This window comes from Mobula birostris, chromosome 18 (genome assembly GCF_030028105.1).
Source record: "Mobula birostris isolate sMobBir1 chromosome 18, sMobBir1.hap1, whole genome shotgun sequence".
Lineage (NCBI taxonomy): Eukaryota > Metazoa > Chordata > Chondrichthyes > Myliobatiformes > Myliobatidae > Mobula > Mobula birostris.
The window spans coordinates 4,756,260-4,780,699 of NC_092387.1; the positions used below are offsets into that span (position 1 = coordinate 4,756,260).

The 24,440-nt window shown below is 49.2% G+C and overlaps 2 protein-coding genes across 2 annotated transcripts in view; one reads left to right on the forward strand and one right to left on the reverse strand.

Moving 5' to 3' along the window:
- LOC140211914 (sorting nexin-24-like) lies at positions 1 to 13,173 on the forward strand. The gene is made up of 7 exons (XM_072282116.1): positions 1 to 174; positions 1,827 to 1,910; positions 6,875 to 6,979; positions 8,578 to 8,669; positions 9,622 to 9,654; positions 10,148 to 10,206; positions 12,670 to 13,173. The coding sequence occupies exons 1-7, from the start codon at positions 109 to 111 to the stop codon at positions 12,804 to 12,806; spliced, it is 576 nt and encodes a 191-aa protein (XP_072138217.1). The 5' UTR covers positions 1 to 108; the 3' UTR covers positions 12,807 to 13,173.
- ppib (peptidylprolyl isomerase B (cyclophilin B)) overlaps positions 13,090 to 24,440 on the reverse strand; it is a 21,288-nt gene continuing 9,937 nt past the window's right edge. The window contains exons 4-5 of the mRNA XM_072282115.1: positions 20,313 to 20,497; positions 13,090 to 13,380 (exon numbers count right to left, since the gene is read on the reverse strand). Of these exons, the coding sequence (XP_072138216.1) occupies positions 13,258 to 13,380; positions 20,313 to 20,497 (308 nt within the window). The 3' untranslated portion in view covers positions 13,090 to 13,257. The remainder of the gene's footprint in view (positions 13,381 to 20,312; positions 20,498 to 24,440) is intronic.

Genomic DNA, 24,440 nt, shown 5'->3' on the forward strand with positions numbered 1-24,440 from the left:
CTCGGGGGCGTGTCCAGATCTGCGACCGGGACCAGGGACGCGTTTGGGAACAGTCCGGCTCCGGGTCTGCGCTCCTCGGCGGCACTTGTTGAACTGCGGGGACCTAAGATGATTGCGGTTCGGATCCCGTGGGTCGGACAGGAGGTAGCGGGAGACTCGGACAAGCTGCACACGGTGAGTGGGGATTGCACGGGTTCTGGAGGCGGCTCCGGGAGCGGTCCAGGTGAGAGTCGACCCGCGACAGAACCCGGTCGCAGTCCCGGTCCCGGACAGCTGGAGAATGGCGAGTGTGGGACCGCCTGTCAGTGAGCCTGGATCCGTTTACACCGTCCACTGCTCCGATACCAGGAACGAGTGGAGTCTTCCCGTGCCTTTCGCTTTCTGCACGCCGACATCGTCCTATCGCGGATCTTCCCTTCGTCCTGACCGAGCACCCCGAACACCCGGCATCGTCTCAGCGACCTGAAACCCTGAAACAGTTTAACCCTCTCCCTCACTAACACGGATACTGTACATGCCCACCCCCACCCCCGCGCAGCGATGACTCTTCATAGAAGGTGCCCCCCCCCCCAACCAACAGGAGTTCCTAGCATTTCTGCCCTTTGTCGCACCCCCTGCATCCCGACAGCCTACCCTCTCTGCCGGAGACCAGACCCCTTCAAAGTCCTGGGATGGAGGACCCGACACATGCCAGCACCAGTCCTCCTACCCCGCCCCTCTTCCTCCTTCCCCCTCCCCTCCCCTTCCTCCCCCTCCCCTTCCCCCTCCCCCTCCCCTTCCTCCCCTCCCCTTCCTCCCCCTCCCCTTCCTCCCCCTCCCCTTCCTCCCCCTCCCCTTCCTCCCCTCTCACCTTCCCGACTCCCCCCCCAAGCATCCCCTTTCCCCCTCCCCTCCCCTTCCTCCCCCTCCCCTTCCTCCCCCTCCCCTTCCTCCCCCTCCCCTTCCCGACTCCCCCCCCAAGCATCCCCTTTCCCCCTCTCCCTCTCCGCTCCCACCCTCCCTTTCTCCCCGATGGGTTTCACTTCCATCTCCTGGGGCCCTGAGAGATCAGGAGACCCACTCAGCACAGGCTGAGAGTCAAATTTATCCGCTCTGTGCGGACCTCGGCGGCTGATGATCGTGTACTCCCCCACCTGATCAAAGTACAAAGCAAATTTATTATCAAAGTAGGTATATGTCACCATATACAATCCTGAGATTCACTTTCTTGTGGGCATTTACGTGAAATAAATGAATAGAATAGAATTTATGAAATACTATAGATAGCAATGACTAACAAACAATGTGCAAAATAAATACATTGTGCAAATAACTAAAAACATAAAAAGTACTGAGGACCTGAGTTGTAGAGACATTGTAAGTGAGCCTGTAGATTGTGGAATCTGTTCAGGGTTGAGGTGACTGGAGTTATCCACACTGGTTCAGGAGCCTGATGGTTGAGGGTGATAACTGTTCCTGAACCTGGTGATGTGGGTCCTGAGGCTCCTGTACCTTCTTCCTGATGGTTGAAACGTAATAACTGTTCCTGAACCTGGTGATGTGGGACCTGAGGGTCCCATACCTTCTTCCTGATGGTTTTAGGGTAATAACTGTTCCTGAACCTGGTGGTGTGGGTCCTGAGGCTCCTGTACCTTCTTCCTGATGGTGGCTCAGATGTAAATAGGATGCAGCTGTCGGGCAGAAGAGCTTTTTTTCTGTACTGTCTAACTGCGAATGAAGGTTAGACAGGGATCGGCAATGGCTAGATGGGCCAGGAGGGGGATGATGAGTCATCATGGGTCAGCGACGGGATTAGGGTCATGACCTCTCACATTTTGTTGCTGCAGGTCTTCCGGGTGGAGGTTGTGACCAATGGGCGGAAACACTCGGTGGACCGGAGGCACCGTGACTTTCAAGCTCTGCACAAGAAGGTAAGTCCATCATCCTGTGATCCGTAACGTGCCCCAATCCCACATCACACTTTAGCAGTGTGTGTAGAGAGCTTCACTCAGTGTCTGACCCCGGGAGTGTGTGATGGACAGTGTGGAGGGAGCTTCACTCAGTGTCTGACCCCAGGAGTGTGTGATGGACGGTGTAGAGGGAGCTTCACTCTGTGTCTGACCCCGGGAGTGTGTGATGGACAGTGTGGAGGGAGATTCACTCAGTGTCTGACCCCGGGAGTGTGTGATGGACAGTGTGGAGGGAGCTTCACTCAGTGTCTGACCCCAGGAGTGTGTGATGGACGGTGTAGAGGGAGCTTCACTCTGTGTCTGACCCCGGGAGTGTGTGATGGACAGTATGGAGGGAGATTCACTCAGTGTCTGACCCCGGGAGTGTGTGATGGACAGTGTGGAGGGAGCTTCACTCAGTGTCTGACCCCAGGAGTGTGTGATGGGACAGTGTGGAGGGAGATTCACTCAGTGTCTGACCCCAGGAGTGTGTGATGGACGGTGAGGAGGGAGATTCACTCAGTGTCTGACCCCAGGAGTGTGTAATAGGTCATTGTGGAGGGAGCTTCACTCAGTGTCTGACCCGGGAGTGTGTGATGGGACAGTGTGGAGGGAGCTTCACTCAGTGTCTGACCCGGGAGTGTGTGATGGGATGGTGTGGAGGGAGATTCGCTCTGTGTCTGACCCCGGGAGTGTGTGATGGGATGGTGTGGAGGGAGCTTCACCCTGTGTCTGACCCCGGGAGTGTGTGATGGACAGTGTGGAGGGAGATTCGCTCTGTGTCTGACCCTGGGAGTGTGTAATAGGTCATTGTGGAGGGAGTTTCACTCTGTGTCTGACCCTGGGAGTGTGTGATGGGATGGTGTGGAGGGAGCTTCGCTCTGTGTCTGACCTCTATCCCTGCCTGGGGTTGTATTTAAAGTGAAGGCATTTCATTCCCACTGACTGTCTGCACACTGTCAGGGTGGGAACCCCATGCGTGATGACATTTTGGCAGTGCTTTTCCAGCCAGCTGAGTTGTCTGTACACTGAGATTGTAGTCAGACCAGAGTGGCCCACCCGGATGTAGCTGGCATCGTGAGCAGGACTTGGTGATGGGCAGGGAATGTCTGGAAATTGAGGACTAATTGCAGCCCTGTGATATAACTACACTCATATTACAGGTTCACTTGAGTGCAGAGACCGACATTAAACTGAAGCATATGACTGGTGACTTCGTGACCCTACACTACCCCGTGACACACACACAGCCCAGTGTGAACTGGCTGCCCATACAACAGCTGAGCCACCAGCGCACTGAGGGATTACTTTGTTTATTTAGAGATTCAGTAGGATAAAGGGTCTCCTGGCTCTTTGAGTTGCACCACCCAGCGACGCCCAATAACCCCGACTTAACCCTCACCTAATCATGGAACAATTTACAATGAACAATTAACCTACCTGCTATATATGTGGACTGTGGGAGGAAACCAGAGCACCTTGAGAAACCCACGCATTCCGAGGGGAAGGTGTACAGAGACCTCTTGTAGATGGCGGCATATTTGAACTCTGAACTCCATAATGCTCCAAGCTTTAATAGCATTGCACAAATCCCATACATGAAGGACAGGAGGATGGCTAGAATGAGGGTAGGAGCAATCAGGGATAAAAGAGGAAACATCTTGAGTCACAGGAGATCAGCGACGCCTTTAATGAAGACGCCTTTCAGTGTTCACCAGTAAGAGGTACCTCAACGCATATAAGGGCAGCATAGGACAGACTAATGTCATGGTAAGAAAGAGGCAGTGTTAGGAGCTTCTGAAAAGCATTCGGATAGATAAGCCCCCAGGGCCAGACAGAATGTGCCCTAGGTTACTACAGGAAATGAGGTTAGAGATTGTTGGGGGCATTGAAGATGATCTTTGCTTCCTCCCTGGTCACAGAAGTACCAGAGGATTAGAGATTGACAAATGTTATTCTGGTTTTCATGAAGGTTCAAGTTGAAGTTTAATTGTCACTCAACTATACATGGATGCCCATGAATACAGCCAAACAGAACAGTGTTATGCCGAGGCCAAGGTATAAAACACACTACCAACAGTCATACACAGTACAAGGCTCATCTAGCACATATAACATGGCAAGCACATATAAGAGATCAGCAAAATACAGTGACAAAAAAAAGTCTGAGTCCATGAATGTTGCAGCAGTCTGCAGTCAACCCCAAAACAGCTTATCTTCTGCTGAGTGAACACTGGGGGGCAGCACTGACTCCAGCAACCCGGTGGATACCACACTGCCTTTCGGCATTCCATTGGAGCACCCGACTCTGGTGCTACTCTGGATGGTTTCAGAACAGCTTGAGTGCTAATCCTCACTACGACTGAGGCCATGCAGCTCCCCCGATGTCTGCTGCCGCTGTTCACCAATGTGCTGATGAATTGGACTTGCTGAATTTCACACAACCCATGTCCAACAAGGTCTTGTGATCACAAGAAAAGCGACTAAGATTTCCAAAAATGTTTCAATACAGAACACAACCAAAACATATGTGTCAATGTAGCTGTCTCGGTTTTACATCTATCACACTGATTATCAACGTTAGGAAACATTTTAGACAGTCTCTCCTTTGTCAAATAGTAACGATGTACAATTTTAAATTGAATTAGAGAGTGACTGGCACAAATCGAAGAAGAGTTAACCAACTTCAAAATCCGCAACCAATCCTCTGTTATCAAGATCATGTTAAACTCTCTTTCCCAATCTTGTTTAATCTTAAATGAAGGCTAATTGTACTGTTGTAACAGTAAATTATAAATTTTCCCAATAAAACCTTTCACTAAAAGGTTCATTTTTAAAATAATGTCTAGCAGGTCAGAATGCTGTATATATGGAAAATTACTTAAATATTCTTGTAAGAAATGTCTGACCTGAAGATATTGCAAGAAATGTGAGTACAAAACAGAGTATTTTGGAAATATTTTTGGAAATCTATTTTCTCTACAATTTCTAAAGCTTTAAAAATTAATTTACAACCTAATAAATTGACAGTTTTGTTTGGTGTAATTCCTCAATATATTCATGGTATTTCTATATCAGACCAACATGTGATTGCATTTGTTACATTGTTGGCCAGAAGGGCTATTTTATTGAAATGGAAAGATGCCTCTGTTCCCACATTGGTTCTCTCAGGTGATGCTATGTCTTAGTGTGGAGAAAATCAGACGAAGAACTTTTGATCCTCGATTTGACTTTGAGAAAAGGTGGGGTTCATTTGCCTGCTACTATCACCTGATTTGAGTTAATTTAGATGGTCTCCTTCTGATTCTTGTTTAAATGGATTTGAGTTGGCAGATTGATGTTTTTCTTTTATGGAAGCTTGTATGGCCTATAGCTCCGGGGTTGTGCTCCCAATGGTGTTTTTCTTTTTGGTTTTTTTTTGTTAGCAGGGTTTTTTTGTTTTAGTTAGTAGGGGTTCTTGTTTTTCTTAAAAAATATTCTTAACACTTTATTTTTTCTTCTTATTATTGATATATTGTTTAGCTTTGTTAATCAGTTAGTTGATAATTTAATTCCTCATTGTACATACTGACATGTTGACTTGATTACCTTAATGTGTTTTTTTGATGATCTTCAATAATAATAAAAAAGATTTTAAAAATGAAATGAGAAGCAACTGAGGCAATCACCCGCTGTTCCAATAAGGATAACCCTGGGAATTATAGACCAGTGAGAGGGTTCTTAGATAGTGGATTTCTGAGTATTTGGAGAAGCATAGTCTGATCAGGGATAGTCAGTATGCTTTGTGAGGGGTAGGTCATGCCTCTCGAATCAGACAAAGAAGCAATAAAACTTTTGAGGAAGGCAGAGGGTGGTTGTAGATGGAGTGTATTCTGTCCAGGTTAATGACTAATAGGGTTCAAGCAGAGATCTGTTCTGGGACCCCCGCCCTTTGTGACTTTTATAAATGAATCGGATGAGTTGGAGGTACGTTTGCAGATGACATGAAGGTTGTTGGTGGTGCAGAGTGTAGAAGGTTGTCGTGGGTTACAACAGGACATTGACAAGATGCAGTTCAACCCAGAAAAGTATGAGGTGATGCACTTTGGAAGGTCGAATTTGATGACAGATACAGGGTTAATGATGAGATTCTTACCAGTGTGGAGGAACAGAGGGCTCTTGGGGTCCACGTCTATAGATCCCTTAAAGCTACTACTCAAGTTGATATGGCTACCTTCCTAACCCAGTGAGAGGACGGGGGGTTGCAGAGGGGGGAATGGCAAACATGGGTGGTGGGGCAGTGAGCTTTGGCATGCCATCTCTTCACCACCTCACCCAGTGACATGATCACGTGAACTATCTTACAGGCTGTGAGGGTGACGGGGCAGATGGGAGCCAATGATCACATGAACTATTTTACAGGCTGTGAGGGTGACGGGGCAGATGGGAGCCAATGATCACGTGAACTATCTTACAGGCTGTGAGGGTGACGGGGAACAGGGAGCGAATGATCACATGAACTATCTTACAGGCTGTGAGGGTGACGGGGGGCAGGGAGCGAATGATCACGTGAACTATCTTACAGGCTGGGAGGGTGACGGGGCAGATGGGAGCCAATGATCACGTGAACTATCTTACAGGCTGTGAGGATGATAGGGGGCAGGGAGCCAATGATCACATGAACTATTTTACAGGCTGTGAGGGTGACGGGGCAGATGGGAGCCAATGATCACATGAACTATTTTACAGGCTGTGAGGGTGACGGGGCAGATGGGAGCCAATGCCCTCTGACTCCCCTCGGCTCAGTGTCACTACCATCCTCAAGGCTCTCAGCCTTCTTGGGCCGTGCGCTATGACTTAATGAGCCACAGCCCCTTGGGGGGAGGAGAAGGGGAGAGGCAGGGGACTGTTGGGAGGGTGGTGGGGTGGGGTAAGATCCAGGTTAATCCTCATTCCTGTTCCAACAGCTGAAGAAGACGATGAAGCCTCCAGACCTGCCGCTGAGAAGAGGCTTGAATCGTGGACCCAGGGCTTTGGAACAGAGGAGGAGTGGTCTTGAGGTCTATCTGCAGGTGGGGATGGGGTGTCTCTGGGCATACCCAATGGTGGCGTGCAACGTTACTGAGAGTCCCTACCTCTCGGTGGGGGTAGGGAGTCATTCAGTGGAAAGCGGCATGGTTGTGGGAGGAGTGTGGAAGTGGTTTATCAAATAAAATGGGGGGGGGTCTTATTGGAGGTCTCCAGACACAAGGTTCCTCCCCTCCCTCTTTTCACCAGGGACACGGGGTGGGGAGTGTTGGGAGGGTGTTGTGTAACTGCTGGTCACAGACTCTTGCAAGTGCAGACTCTGGAGGAGCCTGTGTGCCCGGTGTGTACCATGTGTACAGGTGTGTGAAAGGTCATAGGAGCAGAATGAGACCATTGGGCCCATCGAGTCTGTCTGCTGTTCCATAGCTGATTTATTATCACTCTTAACTCCATTCTCTTTCCTCCTCCCTGTAACCTTCGACACCTAATCAAACTCCGCTTTAAACATGCCCCATGACCTGGCCTACACAACTGCCTGTGGCAACAAGTTCCACAGATTTGTCACTTTCTGGTTTAAGAAATTCCTCCTCCTGTCTGTTCTGGATGGACATCCCTCTATTCTGAGGCTGTTCCCTCCGGTCTGTGACTCACCCACTTTAGAAACATCCTCTCCACATACCCTCTATCTCGGCCTTTCAGTATTTGATTGAATGAGATCCTCCCACCCCCATCCATTCTTCCAAGCTCCAGTGAGTACAGGCCCAAAGCTATCAACCGTCCCTTTCATTCCCAGAATTATTCTCTTGAACCTCCTCTGAGCCCTCTCCAATGCCAGCACATCCTTTCTTAGATAAGGGGGCCAAAACTGATCACAACCTCAAGTGAGATCTAAGCAGTGTCTTACAAAGCCTCAGCATTACATCCTTCTTTTTATATTCTAGTCCTCTCGAAGTGAATGTTAACATTGCATCTGTCTTCCTCAACCTGCAAGTTAACCTTTAGGGATCCGGCACGAGGACTCCCAAGTGCAGACCCTGGAGCAGTTCCTCAGCTTCTTGTCACTCTCCTGCCCCCACATCCCTGATCTCCAGTCACCTGGGTGGGATCAGGGGAATCTCCTGGCTGGTCTCCATTCAGTCACCGGCTGTGGGCTGTCAGGGGTCCCAGCCAAGACAATTGTCTGCATCCCCACTGCTGAGGGTATCTGTGCCTACGTGTCCCTGGAGAGAGAGAACAGGGTGTCTGCTGTGTCTCTGGAACCAGTGGGCAATGGAGGGGCCCTGGTGGTCCTGGTCTGACTCGGGGAAGTGTGGATAACGTGAGGGGAGAGTGAAGAGATCTTGGGGATGAAGTGGAGTGAGGGGTGGGCAAGAGGCAGGAGGCTGAGTGGCTGTTGGAGTGATGGAGCCTGACTCTGCCTCAACACTAACGTCTCGCTCTTTTGTTCCCTTCCTCCCTCACACCTCCTTCTCCTACCCCACCCCTCCTTGTCACCCATTCTTCTCCTTTCCCCACCCCTACTGCCTTCCCACCCCCTCCTTCCTCTACTTCACTCCTCGCTTCCATTCCTCCCCCCCCCCGTACCTTCACCCTTCACTAGTTTACCCATCCCCACCCTCACTCATTCCTCTCATCACAATAGACCCTCTGCAGCAATCAGCTGGTTTCCCAGGAGATCCTCGACTTCCTCAACATCAAACACATCCCGTCTGGGAAGCCTCCACGCTGCTTTAGGTGAGACAGCACTTAACCTCCACCCCTGTACGCTGCCCGGTCTGTGTGTGGGGGTGGTCAGTGTAAATGTCAGGTTGTTCACTGGCGAGGAGACCTGCGTTCTGAGCTGGGACTGGTTGCTGGAAGGGAGGGAGGTTGTGGGAGGTCGTGTGTGGTAGTTGGGAAGGTGGAACAAGTCCAGAATGAGAGAGTGGAACATGCACAGAGCCTTGTGGAGGGGCTTCTGCTCACATTCTGTAACACCTCAGAGGGTCCATGGGAGCAGGGATGACAGAGAGATCTCAGGGGGTTCAGGGACAGGGATGACAGAGAGATCTCAGGGTTCAGGGACAGGGATGACAGAGAGATCTCAGGGAGACAGGAACAGGGATGACAGAGAGATCTCAGGGTTCAGGGACAGGGATGACAGAGAGATCTCAGGGAGACAGGAACAGGGATGACAGAGATCTCAGGGTTCGGGGACAGGGATGACAGAGAGATCTCAGGGAGACGGGAACAGGGATGGCAGAGAGATCTCAGGGTTCAGGGACAGGGATGACAGAGAGATCTCAGGGAGACAAGAACAGGGATGACAGTGAGATCTCAGGGAGACAGGAACAGGGATGACAGTGAGATCTCAGGGAGACAGTAACAGGGATGACAGTGAGATCTCAGGGTTCAGGAACAGGGATGACAGTGAGATCTCAGGGAGACACAAACAGGGATGATGGTGAGATCTCAGGGAGACACGAACAGAGATGATGGTGAGATCTCAGGGAAACACGAACAGGGATAACAGTGAGATCTCAGGGATGACAGAGAGATCTCAGGGAGACAAGAACAGGGATGATGGTGAGATCTCAGGGAGACGGGAACTGGGATGATAGTGAGATCTCAGAGTTCAGGAACAGGGATGATGGTGAGATCTCAGGGATGATGATGTGATCTCAGCTGCTGTCATTGTTGGTTCTAGTGCCCTGCAAGAGTCGGAGTTACGAAGCAACAGGTGAGTAGTTACACTGCATTGTCCCCTTCTTGGGTATCTCCCTGACACCAGTGCCTTCTCCCACTGTATCATCACCTCAGATTCACATTGACCAAGTCCAGTCTCGTGTTCCAAAATTATTTAGAAATACGGTGCAGAACAGGAACTTCTGCTGCATCCAGCAATTCCCCAATTTAACACCCGCCTAATCACAGGGCAACTTACTAACCTACTAACCGGTTGGTCTTGGGACCAGGGAGAATTCCGGAAGAAAGCATGAGATCACTGGGAGAAAGTACAATTCCTTAGTGGCCGTTGGAACGTTATTCCTAACTCTTAATGCCCTGAGGTATGTTTACCGCTACATTATCATGGCACCTCAAACTTCTCCAGACACACCCATGCTGTTTTGCCTTGCACCCTCACCTAGTGAGTGGGAGGGGGAGGGCATCTCACAATAACACCCTCCCACACCTTGGTGGAGTCTGACACTGGGCCCCATTTCTGCTTTCAGGTTTTGTCGCCAGGTGGTCACCTTCACCAAGGATTCCTTCGGCCTGCCTACAGACACAGGTGAGGGACGTGGTGGGGCGGGGAGCTGGAGAGAGTGGCAGACATGGAAGTAGTCAGAGAGAAGCGGTGAAGGGTGGGGACAGACATGGAGGGGTTTGGGGGGTGGGAAGCTCTGGTTCCACCTCAGCAGTTGGGTATTGATTTAACCAAGTCCATCAACCCGACTGGGCATAGGCTGGCAGCAGCTCCCCAGTCCTCTGTCCTGGTCCAATTAGGTTGATTGGACCTGTGGCTTCCACTTTCACCACACAACTTCATGCCTAATAAGCGAAGATTCCTCCTCTACCAGGGAAGAGGGTTTTGGAGCTTTTGTTGGAATTTTTGTAGTGTTGTGGTTACTAGCCCATGTCCAATCCTTTGCAGCTGAGCTTGGGACCGTTCATGGCAGAGTTCAGCAGGAGGGGCATGGGGTTTTACACCAGCGGTGCCCCACAAGTGGGAGTCTGGCGAAGGGCCAGACACATCTCAAAGCAACACTCACAACATGCTGGAGGAACTCAGCAGGTCGGGCAGCATCCGTGGAAAAGATCAGTCAACGTTTCGGGCCGAAACTCTTCGTCAGGACTGCAGAGGGAAGGGGCAGGGCCCTATAAAGAAGGTGGGGGGAGGGTGGGAAGGAGAAGGCTGGTAGGTTCAGTTAAAAAACCAGTAAGGGGAAAGATAAAGGGGGAGGGGAAGGGGAAGCAGGGAGGTGATAGGCAGGAAAGGTGAAGAAGGAATAGGGGAAAACACAATGGGTAGTAGAAGGAGGCAGAACCATGAGGGAGGTGATAGGCAGCTGGGGGAGGGGCAGAGTGACATAGGGATAGGGGAAGGGAGGGGGAGAGAATTACCATAAGCTGGAGAATTCTATGTTCATACCAAGGGGCTGGAGACTACCTAGACGGTATATGAGGTGTTGCTCCTCCAACCTGAGTTTAGCCTCATCATGGCAGTAGAGGAGGCCATGTATGGACATATCCCAATGGGAGTGGGAAGCAGAGTTGAAGTGGGTGGCTACTGGGAGATCCTGTCTGTTTTGGTGGATGGAGCGGAGGTGCTCGATGAAGCGGTCCCCAATCTGCGTTGGGTTTCACCGATGTAGAGGAGTCCGCACCAGGAGCACCGGATGCAATAGATGACCCCAACAGACTCACAAGTGAAGTGTTGCCTCACCTGGAAGGACTGTTAGGTGCCCTGAATGATGGCAAGAGAGGAGGTGTAGGGATAGGTGTAGCACTTGCGCTTACAGGGATAAGTGCCAGGTGGGAGATCCGTGGGGAGGGACGTGTGGACCAGGGAGTCGCGGAGGGACCGATCACTGTGGAAAGTGGAGGGGGTGGAGAGGGAAAGATGTGCTTAGTGGTGGGGTCCTGTTGAAGGTGGTGGAAGTTGCGGAGGATAATGTGCTGGATTCGGAGGCTGGTGGGGTGGTAGGTGAGGACAAGGGGAACTCTGTCCCTGTTGTGGTGGTGGGAGGATGGGGTGAGAGCCAAAGTGCGGGAAATGGAAGAGATGCGGGTGAGGGCATCATTGATGACAGCAGAAGGGAAACCACGATCCTTAAAGAAAGGACATTTGAGATGTCCTGGAATGGAAAACTTCATCCTGGGAGCAGATGCGGTGGAGACAGAGGAACTGGGAATAGGGAATGGCATTTTTGCATGTGGCAGGGTGGGAAGAGGTATAGTTGAGGTAGTTATGAGAGTCAGTGGGCTTGTAGAAGATGTCAGTGGACAGTCTGTCTCCAGAGAGATGGAGACCAAGAGATTGAGAAAGGGGAGAGAAGTGTCTGAGATAGACCAAGTAATTTGAGGGCTGGGTGGAAGTTAAAAGCAAAGTCGATGAAATTGACGAGCTCAGCATGGGTGCAGGAAGCAGCACCAATGTAGTCCTCAATGTACCGAAGGAAAAGTTGGGGAGCAGTACCAGGATAGGTTTGGAGCACAGACTGTTCCACATAACCAACGGAGAGGCAGGCATAGCTCAAGGTTGAGAGTCTAAGGAGGCAGCAGACGTGTCCTGGAGAGGTACCAGAATTACACCTTCCCCCCACCCTCCCGGGGTGGAGAGGAGGTTGAACTGAGCCACTCATTCTGGGTGGGGTTGTAGGGGAAGTTGTCTCAGCTGAACTCCACCACGGGCGATCCCAAACCCAGCCGCAAAATGAGGAGGGCTGGGCAGAGCATCAGCAATCCCGTCCCGTAAAAACCCAGAGCTACAGAAACGGCGAAGACCATATTACTGGGAGGAAGAGCTTTGCCTCAATGACTTATGACGTTGAGCGGTGCCCAGGACAGAGGACTCTGGTGAGCTGCTGTCAGCCGCCTACGTGGATAGGAGGGGGAATGGAGGCTACAGGTCAATAGATTGGCCAGATCCGTGCTGTAGTCTTCTATGACACTAGGGGTGAGGGGATTAAAATACACTGGGAGGTGACCCCAGGCTCTCTGATCTGCCTCACTCTTTGCTCTTGGTTTTCAGATACGCTGCCGAATGTGGTGGTGGTGGGCGTTCTGCAAGGACTGTATGTGACCGAGCCCCTCTCTGAGCTGTGGCCCAACCCCAGACCTGCTGACAATGATAGTCTCCCACTACCAACCATGCAGAGCCTTGCCTGAGGCTAGCACCAGCACAATCCCATGAACCCATCATCACAGTGTCTGTCCTCCACTGGGCTGGGAGGTGGTTATGAGGGAGCAGGTGGGGATGGAGGAGAATGGAATGATGTGGTGCTGATATTGTAGTAACCCTGCTATAATGGGTGTGTAGGGGAACAGGTGTGTGTGTGTCACGGTAGAGGAATGAGATGGGAGGGGTGGGGTTAGTAGGAGGGTTGGTATAATAATTATGCTGTAAACCCTCACCCACACAGTTTCCAGGTCACAATAAATGAAACCACAGTTAGAAAACCCTTCCTTTATTGGGTGGATGTTGTACACTGGAATTTTTTTTTAAAAACGAGTCCAGGTCCGAGGTTCTGGAATATTCTGCTATATACAAAGCCTGGAAACCCAGGTTCAGTACAAGTGGAATGTGTCAGTGATGCCCCAGCTAACAACCTCCAGGAGCTCACTCTTTGGCAATGGCGTACGGCTTCTCCACCTCAATCCTGCCGCAGTCTGCGATGACCACATCTTTCAACGGTTTATCCCTGCCGTCCGTCTTCAAATTCTCTATTTTTTCTACAACGTTCTGCAACAAGACAAAGGCAATGTCACATTGTGTGCTGAAGGCCCACGCTGGGTCAGATCATGTAACACAGCCCTCAGACTATCATCTTCCTCCTGCAGGAGCACTAGAAGTCACCGAGCTTTCAAAGTTTAAAGTACACATATGTACTTGCAGCAGGCACAAAGCAAAGAAACAATAGCACTTAAGAAAAAACACACATCACAAAGACTGTCAACGATCCAATGTGTGAAAAAGAACAAATCTTGCAAACACTAAAAAATTAAACATAGTGAACCGCAGTCTCTGACCACGAGTCCACAGCCAGGTAGGCCCTCAACCCGGGAGTCCACACCACCCTGAGTTACATCCAACATGGGTCCCAGGCAAGCAACCTGCTTCTTGGTTGTCATTTTTTAATTTGACATCACAGCAGGGCCCAGCAGCACAGAGGAAGCATGAGTGGAAAGCTGGAGGATTGGGAGACTTTTAAGGAGCAACAGAAGATAACTAAAAAGGCAATACGGGGGGAAAAGATGAGGTACGAAGGTAAGCTAGCCAAGAATATAAAGGAGGATAGTAAAAGCTTCTTTAGGTGTGTGAAAAGGAAAAAATTAGTTAAGACCAAAGTTGGGCCCTTGAAGACCGAAATGGGTGAAATTATTATGGGGAACAAGGAAATGGCAGACGAGCTGAAAAGGTACTTTGGATCTGTTTTCACTAGGGAAGACACAAACAATCTCCCAGATGTAATAGTGGCCAGAGGACCTAGGGCAACAGAGGAACTGAAGGAAATTCGCATCAGGCACAAAATGGTGTTGGGTAAACTGATGGAACTGAAGGTTGATAAATCCCCAGGACCTGATGGCCTGCATCCCAGGGTACTTAAGGAGGTGGCTCTAGAAATCATGGACGCATTGGTAATCATTTTCCAATGTTCTATAGATTCAGGATCAGCTCCTGCGGATTGGAGGGTAGCTAACGTTATTCCACTTTTTAAGAAAGGAGGAAGAGAGAAAACAGGCAATTATAGACCAGTTAGTTTGATATCAGTAGTGGGGAAGATGCTGGAATCAATTATAAAAGATGAAGAAGGAAGAAGGAAGTCTGAGAGTCGGAGCGGGAGGTGCGGAGAAAGACATTTTTGAAATTTTCGTTTTTTTTTCTCCAACGGCGTTCAGAGAGGCGGGACTGCCCAGGCGTGTGACGTCGGGCAGTGCAGCGCGGCAGATTTAAAAGGGCAGAAATCCTGCTTCGGGTTTGATTCAAAGAAGGAAGTCTGAGAGTCGGAGCGGGAGTGCGGAGAAAGACATTTTTGAAATTTTTGTTTTTTTTTTCTCCAACGGCATTCAGAGAGGCGGGACTGTGCAGGCGTGTGACGTCGGGCAGTGCAGCGCGGCAGATTTAAAAGGAACAGAGCCTCATAGAGCGGGCAGCGGAGTTTGCGGGCTGCGGAGTGAGCCGGAAGCAGAGTGAAGGCTTAAGGGCTTCGGCTTAATGGGCTTAGGCGGAAACGGGTGAGGCGAGGAAGGTTTGGTATTCATTTTCTGCTGTTATTTGAGGAGAGGGGCAGTATGAGTGTGAGGGCAGTTTGTTGTTCTCGGTGTCGGATGTGGGAGGCCCTGGAGTCTCTAAGCCTCCCGGACGTCTACATCTGCGCAAAGTGCATCGAGATGCAGCTCCTAAGGGACCGCGTTACGGAACTGGAGCTGCAGCTCGATGACCTTCGTCTGGTCAGGGAGAGTGAGGAGTTGATAGAGAGGAGTTACAGGCAGGTGGTCACACCGGGGCCACGGGAGGCAGACAAGTGGGTCACCGTTAGGAGGGGGAAGGGGAAGAGTCAGGTAATAGAGAGTACCCCGGTGGCTGTGCCCCTTAACAATAGGTACTCCTGTTTCAGTACTATTGGGGGGACAGCTTACCCGGGGGAAGCGACAGTGGCCGTGCCTCCGGCACAGAGTCTGGCCCTGTAGCTCAGAAGGGTAGAGAAAGGAAGAGGAGGGCAGTTGTGATAGGGGACTCGATAGTAAGGGGGTCAGATAGGCGATTCTGTGGACGCAGTCCAGAGACCCGGATGGTAGTTTGCCTCCCTGGTGCCAGGGTCCGGGATATTTCTGATCGTGTTCAAGATATCCTGAAGTGGGAGGGTGAGGTGCCAGAGGTCGTGGTACATATAGGTACCAATGACATAGGTAGGAAAAGGGAAGAGGTCCTGAAAGGAGAATATAGGGAGCTAGGAAGGGAGTTGAGAAAAAGGACCGCAAAAGTAGTAATCTCGGGATTACTGCCTGTGCCACGCGACAGTGAGAGTAGGAATGCGATGAGGTGGAGGATAAATGCGTGGCTGAGGGATTGGAGCAGGGGGCAGGGATTCAAGTTTTTGGATCATTGGGGCCTCTTTTGGCGCAGGCGTGACCTGTACGAAAAGGACGGGTTGCACTTGAATTCTAGGGGGACCAATATCCTGGCAGGGAGATTAGCGAGGGCTACTGAGGTGACTTTAAACTAGAATGGTTGTGGGGTGGGAATCAAATTAAAGAGGCTAGGCGAGAGGAGGTTAGTTCACAACAGGGGGATGGGAACCAGTGCAGAGAGACAGAGGGTTGTAAAGTGAGGGTAGAAGCAAAAAGTACTAAGGAGAAAAGTAAAAGTGGCAGGCCGACAAATCCAGGGCAAGCATCAAAAAGGGCCACTTTTCAACATAATTGTATAAGGGCTAAGAGAGTTGTAAAAGAGCGCCTGAAGGCTTTGTGTGTCAATGCAAGGAGCATTTGTAACAAGGTGGATGAATTGAAAGTGCAGATTGTTATTAATGATTATGATATAGTTGGGATCACAGAGACATGGCTCCAGGGTGACCAAGGATAGAAGCTCAACGTTCAGGGATATTCAATATTCAGGAGGGATAGACATGAAAGAAAAGGAGGTGGAGTGGCGTTGCTGGTTAAAGAAGAGATTAACGCAATGGAAAGGAAGGACATAAGCCGGGAAGATGTGGAATCGATATGGGTAGAGCTGCGTAACACTAAGGGGCAGAAGACGCTGCTGGAAGTTCTGTACAGGCCATCTAACAGTAGTAGTGAGGTTGGAGATGGTATTAAACAGGAAATTAGAAATGTGTGCAATAAAGGAACAGCAGTTATAATGGGTGACTTCAATCTACATGTAGATTGGGTGAACCAAATTGGTAAAGGTGCTGAGGAAGAGGATTTCTTGGAATGTATGCGGGATGGTTTTTTGAACCAACATGTCGAGGAACCGACTAGAGAGCAGGCTATTCTGGACTGGGTTTTGAGCAATGAGGAAGGGTTAATTAGCAATCTTGTCATGAAAGGCCCCTTGGGTAAGAGTGACCATAATATGGTGGAATTCTTCATTAAGATGGAGAGTGACATAGTTAACTCAGAAACAAAGGTTCTGAACTTAAAGAGGGGTAACTTTGAAGGTATGAGACATGAATTAGCTAAGATAGACTGGCAAATGACACTTAAAGGATTGACGGTGGATATGCAATGGCAAGCATTTAAAGGTTGCATGGATGAACTACAACAATTGTTCATCCCAGTTTGGCAAAAGAATGAATCAAGGAAGGTAGTGCACCCGTGGTTGACAAGAGAAATTAGGAATAGTATCAATTCCAAAGAAGAAGCATACAAATTAGCCAGAAAAAGTGGCTCAGCTGAGGACTGGGAGAAATTCAGAGTTCAGCAGAGGAGGGCAAAGGGCTTAATTAGGAAGGGGAAAAAAGATTATGAGAGAAAACTGGCAGGGAACATAAAAACTGACTATAAAAGCTTTTATAGATATGTAAAAAGGAAAAGACTGGTAAAGACAAATGTAGGTCCCCTACAGACAGAAACAGGTGAATTGATTATGGGGAGCAAGGACATGGCAGACCAATTGAATAATTACTTTGGCTCTGTCTTCACTAAGGAGGACATAAATAATCTTCCAGAAATAGTAGGGGACAGAGGGTCCAGTGAGATGGAGGACCTGAGCGAAATACATGTTAGTAGGGAAGTGGTGTTGGGTAAATTGGAAGGATTAAAGGCAGATAAATCCTCAGGGCCAGATGGTCTGCATCCCAGAGTGCTTAAGGAAGTAGCCCAAGAAATAGTGGATGCATTAGTGATAATTTTTCAAAACTCGTTAGATTCTGGACTAGTTCCTGAGGATTGGAGGGTGGCTAATGTAACCCCACTTTTTAAAAAAGGAGGGAGAGAGAAACCGGGGAATTATAGACCGGTTAGCCTAACGTCGGTGGTGGGGAAACTGCTGGAGTCCGTTATCAAAGATGTGATAACAGCACATTTGGAAAGCGGTGAAATCATCAGACAAAGTCAGCATGGATTTGTGAAAGGAAAATCATGTCTGACGAATCTCATAGAATTTTTTGAGGATGTAACTAGTAGAGTGGATAGGGGAGAACCAGTGGATGTGGTATATTTGGATTTTCAAAAGGCTTTTGACAAGGTCCCACACAGGAGATTAGTGTGCAAACTTAAAGCACACGGTATTGGGGGTAAGGTATTGATGTGGATAGAGAATTGGTTAGCAGACAGGAAGCAAAGAGTGGGAATAAACGGGACCTTTTCAGAATGGCAGGCAGTGACTAGTGGGGTACCGCAAGGCTCAGTGCTGGGACCCCAGTTGTTTACAATATATATTAATGACTTGGATGAGGGAATTAAATGCAGCATCTCCAAGTTTGCGGATGACACGAAGCTGGGTGGCAGTGTTAGCTGTGAGGAGGATGCTAAGAGGATGCAGGGTGACTTGGATAGGTTGGGTGGCAAAAATAGGAAAACAGATTATTATCTGAATGGTGGCCGATTAGGAAAAGGGGAGGTGCAACGAGACCTGGGTGTCATTATACACCAGTCATTGAAAGTGGGCATGCAGGTACAGCAGGCGGTGAAAAAGGCGAATGGTATGCTGGCATTTATAGCGAGAGGATTCGAGTACAGGAGCAGGGAGGTACTACTGCAGTTGTACAAGGCCTTGGTGAGACCACACCTGGAGTATTGTGTGCAGTTTTGGTCCCCTAATCTGAGGAAAGACATCCTTGCCATAGAGGGAGTACGAAGAAGGTTCACCAGATTGATTCCTGGGATGGCAGGACTTTCATATGAAGAAAGACTGGATGAACTGGGCTTGTACTCGTTGGAATTTAGAAGATTGAGGAGGGATCTAATTGAAACGTATAAAATCCTAAAGGAATTGTATAGGCTAGATGCAGGAAGATTGTTCCCGATGTTGGGGAAGTCCAGAATGAGGGGTCACAGTTTGAGAATAAAGGGGAAGCCTTTTAGGACCGAGATTAGGAAAAACTTCTTCACATAGAGAGTGGTGAATCTGTGGAATTCTCTGCCACAGGAAACAGTTGAGGCCAGTTCATTGGCTATATTTAAGAGGGAGTTAGATACGGCCCTTGTGGCTACGGGGATCAGGGGGTATGGAGGGAAGGCTGGTGCAGGGTTCTGAGTTGGATGATCAGCCATGATCATAATAAATGGCGGTGCAGGCTCGAAGGGCCGAATGGCCTACTCCTGCACCTATTTTCTATGATTCTATGAAATAGCGGCATATTTAGATAGCATTGGCAGGATAGGTCCGAGTCAGCATGGATTTACAAAGGGGAAATCATGCTTGAATAATCTGGAATTTTTTGAGAAGGTAACTATGAAAATGGACATGGGAAAGCCAGTGAATGTAGTGTACCTGGACTTTCAGAAAGCCTTTGATAAGGTCCCACATAGGAGGTTAGTGTGCAAAATCCGAGCAAACGGTATTGGGGGTAGGGTACTGACATGGATAGAATATTGGTTGGCAGACAGGAAACAAAGAGTAGCGATTAATGGGTCCTTTTCAGAATGGCAGGCAGTAACTAGTGGGATACCGCAAGGCTCGGTGCTGGGACCGCAGCTATTTACAATATACATTAATGATTTAGATGAAGGGATTAAAAGTAACATTAGCAAATTTGCAGATGACACAAAGCTGGGTGGCAGTGTGAAATGTGAGGAGGATGTTATGAGAATGCAGGGTGACTTGGACAGGTTGGGTGAGTGGGCAGATGCAGTTTAATATGGATAAATGTGAGGTTATCCACTTTGGTGGCAAGAACAGGAAAGCAGATTACTATCTGAATTGTGTCAAGTTAGGAAAAGGGGAAGTACAACGAGATCTAGGTGCCCCTGTTCATCAGCCACTGAAAGTAAACATGCAGGTACAGCAGGCAGTGAAGAAAGCTAATGGCATGTTGGCCTTCATAACAAGGGGAATTGAGTATAGGAGCAAAGAGGTCCTTCTGCAGTTGTACAGGGCCCTGGTGAGACCACACCCAGAGTATTGTGTACAGTTTTGGTCTCCGAATTTGAGGAAGGACATTCTAGCTATTGAGGGAGTGCAGCGTAGGTTCACGAGGTTAATTCCTGAGATGGCGGGACTGTCGTATGTTGAAAGATTGGAGCGACTGGGGTTGTATACACTGGAATTTAGAGGGGATCTGATTGAAACATATAAGATTATTAAGGGATTGGACAGGCTAGGGGCAGGAAACATGTTCCCAATGTTGGGGGAGCCCAGAATCAGAGGCCACAGTTTAAGAATAAGGGGTAGACAATTTAGAATGGAGTTGAGGAAAAACTTTTTCACACAGAGGGCTGTGGTTCTGTGGGATGCTCTGCCTCAGAAGCAGTAGAGGCCAATTCTCTGGATTCTTTCAAGACAGAGTTAGATAGGGCTCTTGAAGATAGCGGAGTGAAGGGATATGGGGAGAAGGCAGGAAAAGGGTACTGATTGTGGATGATCAGCCATGATCACAGTGCTGGCTCGAAGGGCCGACTGGCCTACTCCTTTACCTATTGTCTATTGTTAGAGTAGGCAAACTGGAGTGGAGGTACTGCCAGGTCTCGAGGGGATCAGGCAGGAGCTAGCACTTAGATCATACTTACGTATCCCTCGACGACTTTTCCAAAGACAACGTGCTTGCCATCAAGCCATGTGGTTGGTGCTGTGGTAATGAAGAACTGAGAGCCATTGGTATCTTTGCCTGCATTTGCCATGCTGACCCAGCCTGGCCCGTAGTGTTTCAGCTTGAAGTTCTCGTCAGGGAATCGGTCGCCATAGATACTCTTCCCTGTGGTGGTGGGGAAGAGAAGGTAAAGTCAGTCTAAACCACTCAAAGCAGAAGCCACTACCAGACCTGCAAAAAGCAGTTGTGAAAGGCAAGGGCTAAGACAATGACAAGCCAGAGTTTATAGATAAGTGTGCCGTCAACCCAGCCAGGGGGCACCTTGAGAGCACAACTCCCCTCCACAGAGCAGGGATCCGGAGGCATACCGAGACAACGATGCAAACAATGGGTTCTAGGGTGACTTTGTATTGGTCAGTGATTTTACCAATTAACTGTTAAATAAATGACAATTAAACAATAAACTGTAAAAATGGAGAGGATGTGGGTGAGTGGAGGACCAGAAGGGACAGCCACAAAATAGAACAGTCACTTTGAACAGAGATGAGGAGGAATTTCTTTAGCCAGAGGGTGGTGAATATGTGGAATTCATTGCCGACCAAGTCATTGGATATATTTGTTATGGCGAGAAGGCAGGAGAATGGAGTTGAGGGGGAAAATAAATCAGCCCTGATAGAATAGTGGAACAGACTCAATAGGATAAATCACTAATTCTGCTGCCTTATGGTTTTATTCTTAAGAATTACTGGTCTCTAACACTGATTCTATTGGCTATTAATACTTACTTCATCAGCGTGTGATTGGTGATTATGTAAATAAGGAATTTGAACATCCACACTTATCAATTCATTAATATCCGTACCCAACTAGTCATTTTTTGTATGTAACATGCTGTAAGGTTTCACTGCTAATGTAATGGCTCCTCTGTGATGTTCACTGCTGAGGTAATGGTTTCTCTGTAGTAGCAATGTTTGGGTTATGGCTGGAGATAACAGGATGCATGTGAGCCAATAACAGATTGTTGCTGTGTCTCGTGAATCTGGAAAGATGCTTTCTCGGGGTCTTTTGTCGAAGAGTGACGAAGAAGGAAGACGCGTGTGGAGAGAGCTGGTAGACCACCAGATGGAGTGGACTGGGACCTGACGGTCCGTAGGTCGGTGAAGCTTGCAGGAGACCGATGGTGGAAGAATGACTACTGAGTGAGCTCCAAAGTGACTTAAGACTTGAATTGGGCCCTTTTTTATTTTCATTACTAACCCTATATTCATATTAAGATTCATAAAGTTCAATCATTTAATTGCATATGATGATATTTTGCATTGTACATTACACAGCATCCACACAAATGTGACTTCTCAGTTTGGCGGTGCTGAAGGCTGTTTTCCCCAGATGAACGCGAGCTGGCCGAGCCTGAGGGTTACAATTGTGGGGGCTTGTCCGGGATTGATTCCGTTGGATGCTGTGCGGTTGCCCTGTTTAAATCTGTCCTGGTATGGATGCTGCTGGGGTACAGCAGTGGAGTGCCTCCTTGGGGTTGCCGGTAAATAATGCGTATGTGTTGAGTGCGGTGGATATTCATACCCTGGATGAATTGTTAATTTGATGTTTGAGTATGGTTAAAGCTGCTGGCAAAGTTGAAATCGTAGTGCAAAGGTTTGATAAAATAGCGGGCTCAGACCTTGACGTAACGGCGGTGGGACTGCCAACGTCTATCAGTGCCCAGGTGAGGCAGGGTCATGGGCTGTCCATACTGTCAGGGAGGAGGAGAAGGGAGCCCAGCAGGCTGGGTCACAAGCTGAGTTGCCCGCAGTTGGGGGCGGAGGTTTCAGAGACAGGGTTCTATTGTTTCTGAGGAGTGAGGGGGAAGAGTGGTCGGATTTGGAAAGTTTAATTAGCCCCTGTTCCCCAGTGAAGAGTGAGAGTTCTAAGCTGGCATCAGCCCATACCTCCCTGGCAAATAAGTGGCCCAGTGCACAGGCGGGGCTTCCTCCCGGAAGCCAAGAACTTTCTCTGGACTAACGCCCACCCCTGAGGGGGAAGACGACTATGAGACGTGGGTGGAGCAGACCTCTCAGTTGTTAAGATTAGTGGCAGTGCTCTGATGACGAAAAGCGACAGAGATTGGTTGAAAGTTGGCAGCTGATGAAGTAAGAGCTGTGAAAGTTAACCAACTCTCTGCTCCCCTTACTGAGTATCTAGATGCATTGGACAGCGCTTTTGGTACGACAGGGAGCCCACTGGAGCTCATGGCGGTGGGGGGGGGGGGGGGTTCAAAACATGTGTAAGGAGAAGGGGAGAGGGGTCATTTAGGTGGCTGAGGTGGATAAGCTGAGTGACTATCTCTATGGGGCCAAGTTTGAGGTGAGGATGGACAACAACCCCCTAACTTATATCCTGACCTTGGCGATCGGTGGTTGGCAGCGTTGCCTACCTATGATTTCAGCCTGAAGTACCGGCCAGGGAGCTGGAACATTGATGCAGATGCTTTGTCCCGATGGGTGCATGAGGGAATGCACATGGACGAGGAGTGGGAGAGCGTTCCTGCCCCGGGGGTGGAGGCCATGTGTCAGTTTGCCATCATCGTGAAGGCAGAGGAAAAGGAGAGGCGGGATCGAGTAGTGGATCAATTGGGGGCTTCTGATGGCGCCATACCCCAAGATTACTGTAACCTGACTGCTCTGAAGACACATCAGCTTCCGGAATTGTGTTCTGGGGAAGTGGTCCGGCTGATCCGAACGAAAACGCGGGGCGACTGCGTGGCCCACCGTGGGAGTGGCTGGGCCGGATACTGGTTCGGAGGATGATGATCCGAATGTGTGGTACATGCTGCCTTTCGCTAACTCCCCATTGATTGAGGAAGAGACTCCTGGCTCTTCTCCCACTGAGTCAGGTGAGGTGGTGGGGGGGGCTATCTGAGGGCAGCCTGGGTTACAGCAGAACCCTGAAGAGGAGGAAGTGGGCCTGGACACGGGACAGGGGGCTCCGAGTTGCAGAGGGCATGAGTGATAGATCGAGGGAGGACTTGCCAAGTAGACCTGAAGTAGCCCCAGTAGCGTCTGAGCCTAAAGAGTTAGGTGAGGAGGTACGGAGGTCTCAGAGAATTAGGAGACCACCGGACAGGTTGGCCTATATGGTGCCCGGGGAACAGGGCGTGATCTCTTCTGTTTTGGGGAGCTATGTCACTGTCTTTTGCACCTGGATTGGACTTTGTGTTTTGCAGTAAGGGTTGGCGAATTATCTCAACGTCATGAGGACTGACCAAATTTGGTGCAGGGAAGAGTGTAACACGCTGTAAGGTTTCACAGCTAATGTAATGGCTTCTCTGTAATATTCCCTACTGAGGTAACAGTTTCTCTGTAGCAGCAATGCTCGGGTTATGGCTGGAGATAACAGGATGCATGTTAGCCAATAAGAGATCGTTGCTGTGTCTTGAGTCTGGAAAGATGTTTTTCGCGGTCTTTTGTTGAGGAGAGATGACGAGGGAAGACGCGTGTGGAGAGAGCTGGTAGACCACTGGACGGAGTGGGCTGGGAAGGTCGGTGATGCTCAGAGGAAACCGATGATGGAAGGGCTACTGAGCAAGCTCCTATGTGACTTTGACTTGACTTGGGCCCTTTTTTAATTTTCATTACCAACCCTATATTCATAAAGTTCAATCATTTAATTGCATATGGTGTACTGTCTGATATGTTGCGTTGTGGGTTTGTAATTGGGGGTACATTACACAGCATGCACACAAAGGCGATGACCCAGTTTGGCGGGGCCGAATGCGAGCTGTGTGAGCCTGAGGGTTACATGTATACAAATGGCACTTCTTTGTTCAAACTTCAGAGCAGTTTGCTCACAGGGGCCAGGCTGTTCTCTTTGTGCACAAGGAATGAAAGTGTGATTGAGGGGAGAGTGTGAATTTTCAGAGCGCAGTTAATCAGGATGCCAAGCCCACGCCTGGAAACTGCCAATCACAGCACAGTGATGGGCCTGGGGGTCCACATTTGTAATGGGCTTAAGGCCACAAAGAGCGTTCCATCCTCAGTTAATGGAAATAGGCCTGCCTATGGCCTCCAGCTCCAGGTATTTCCTCAGGGTTTACTCCCAAAACCTTCCCCAC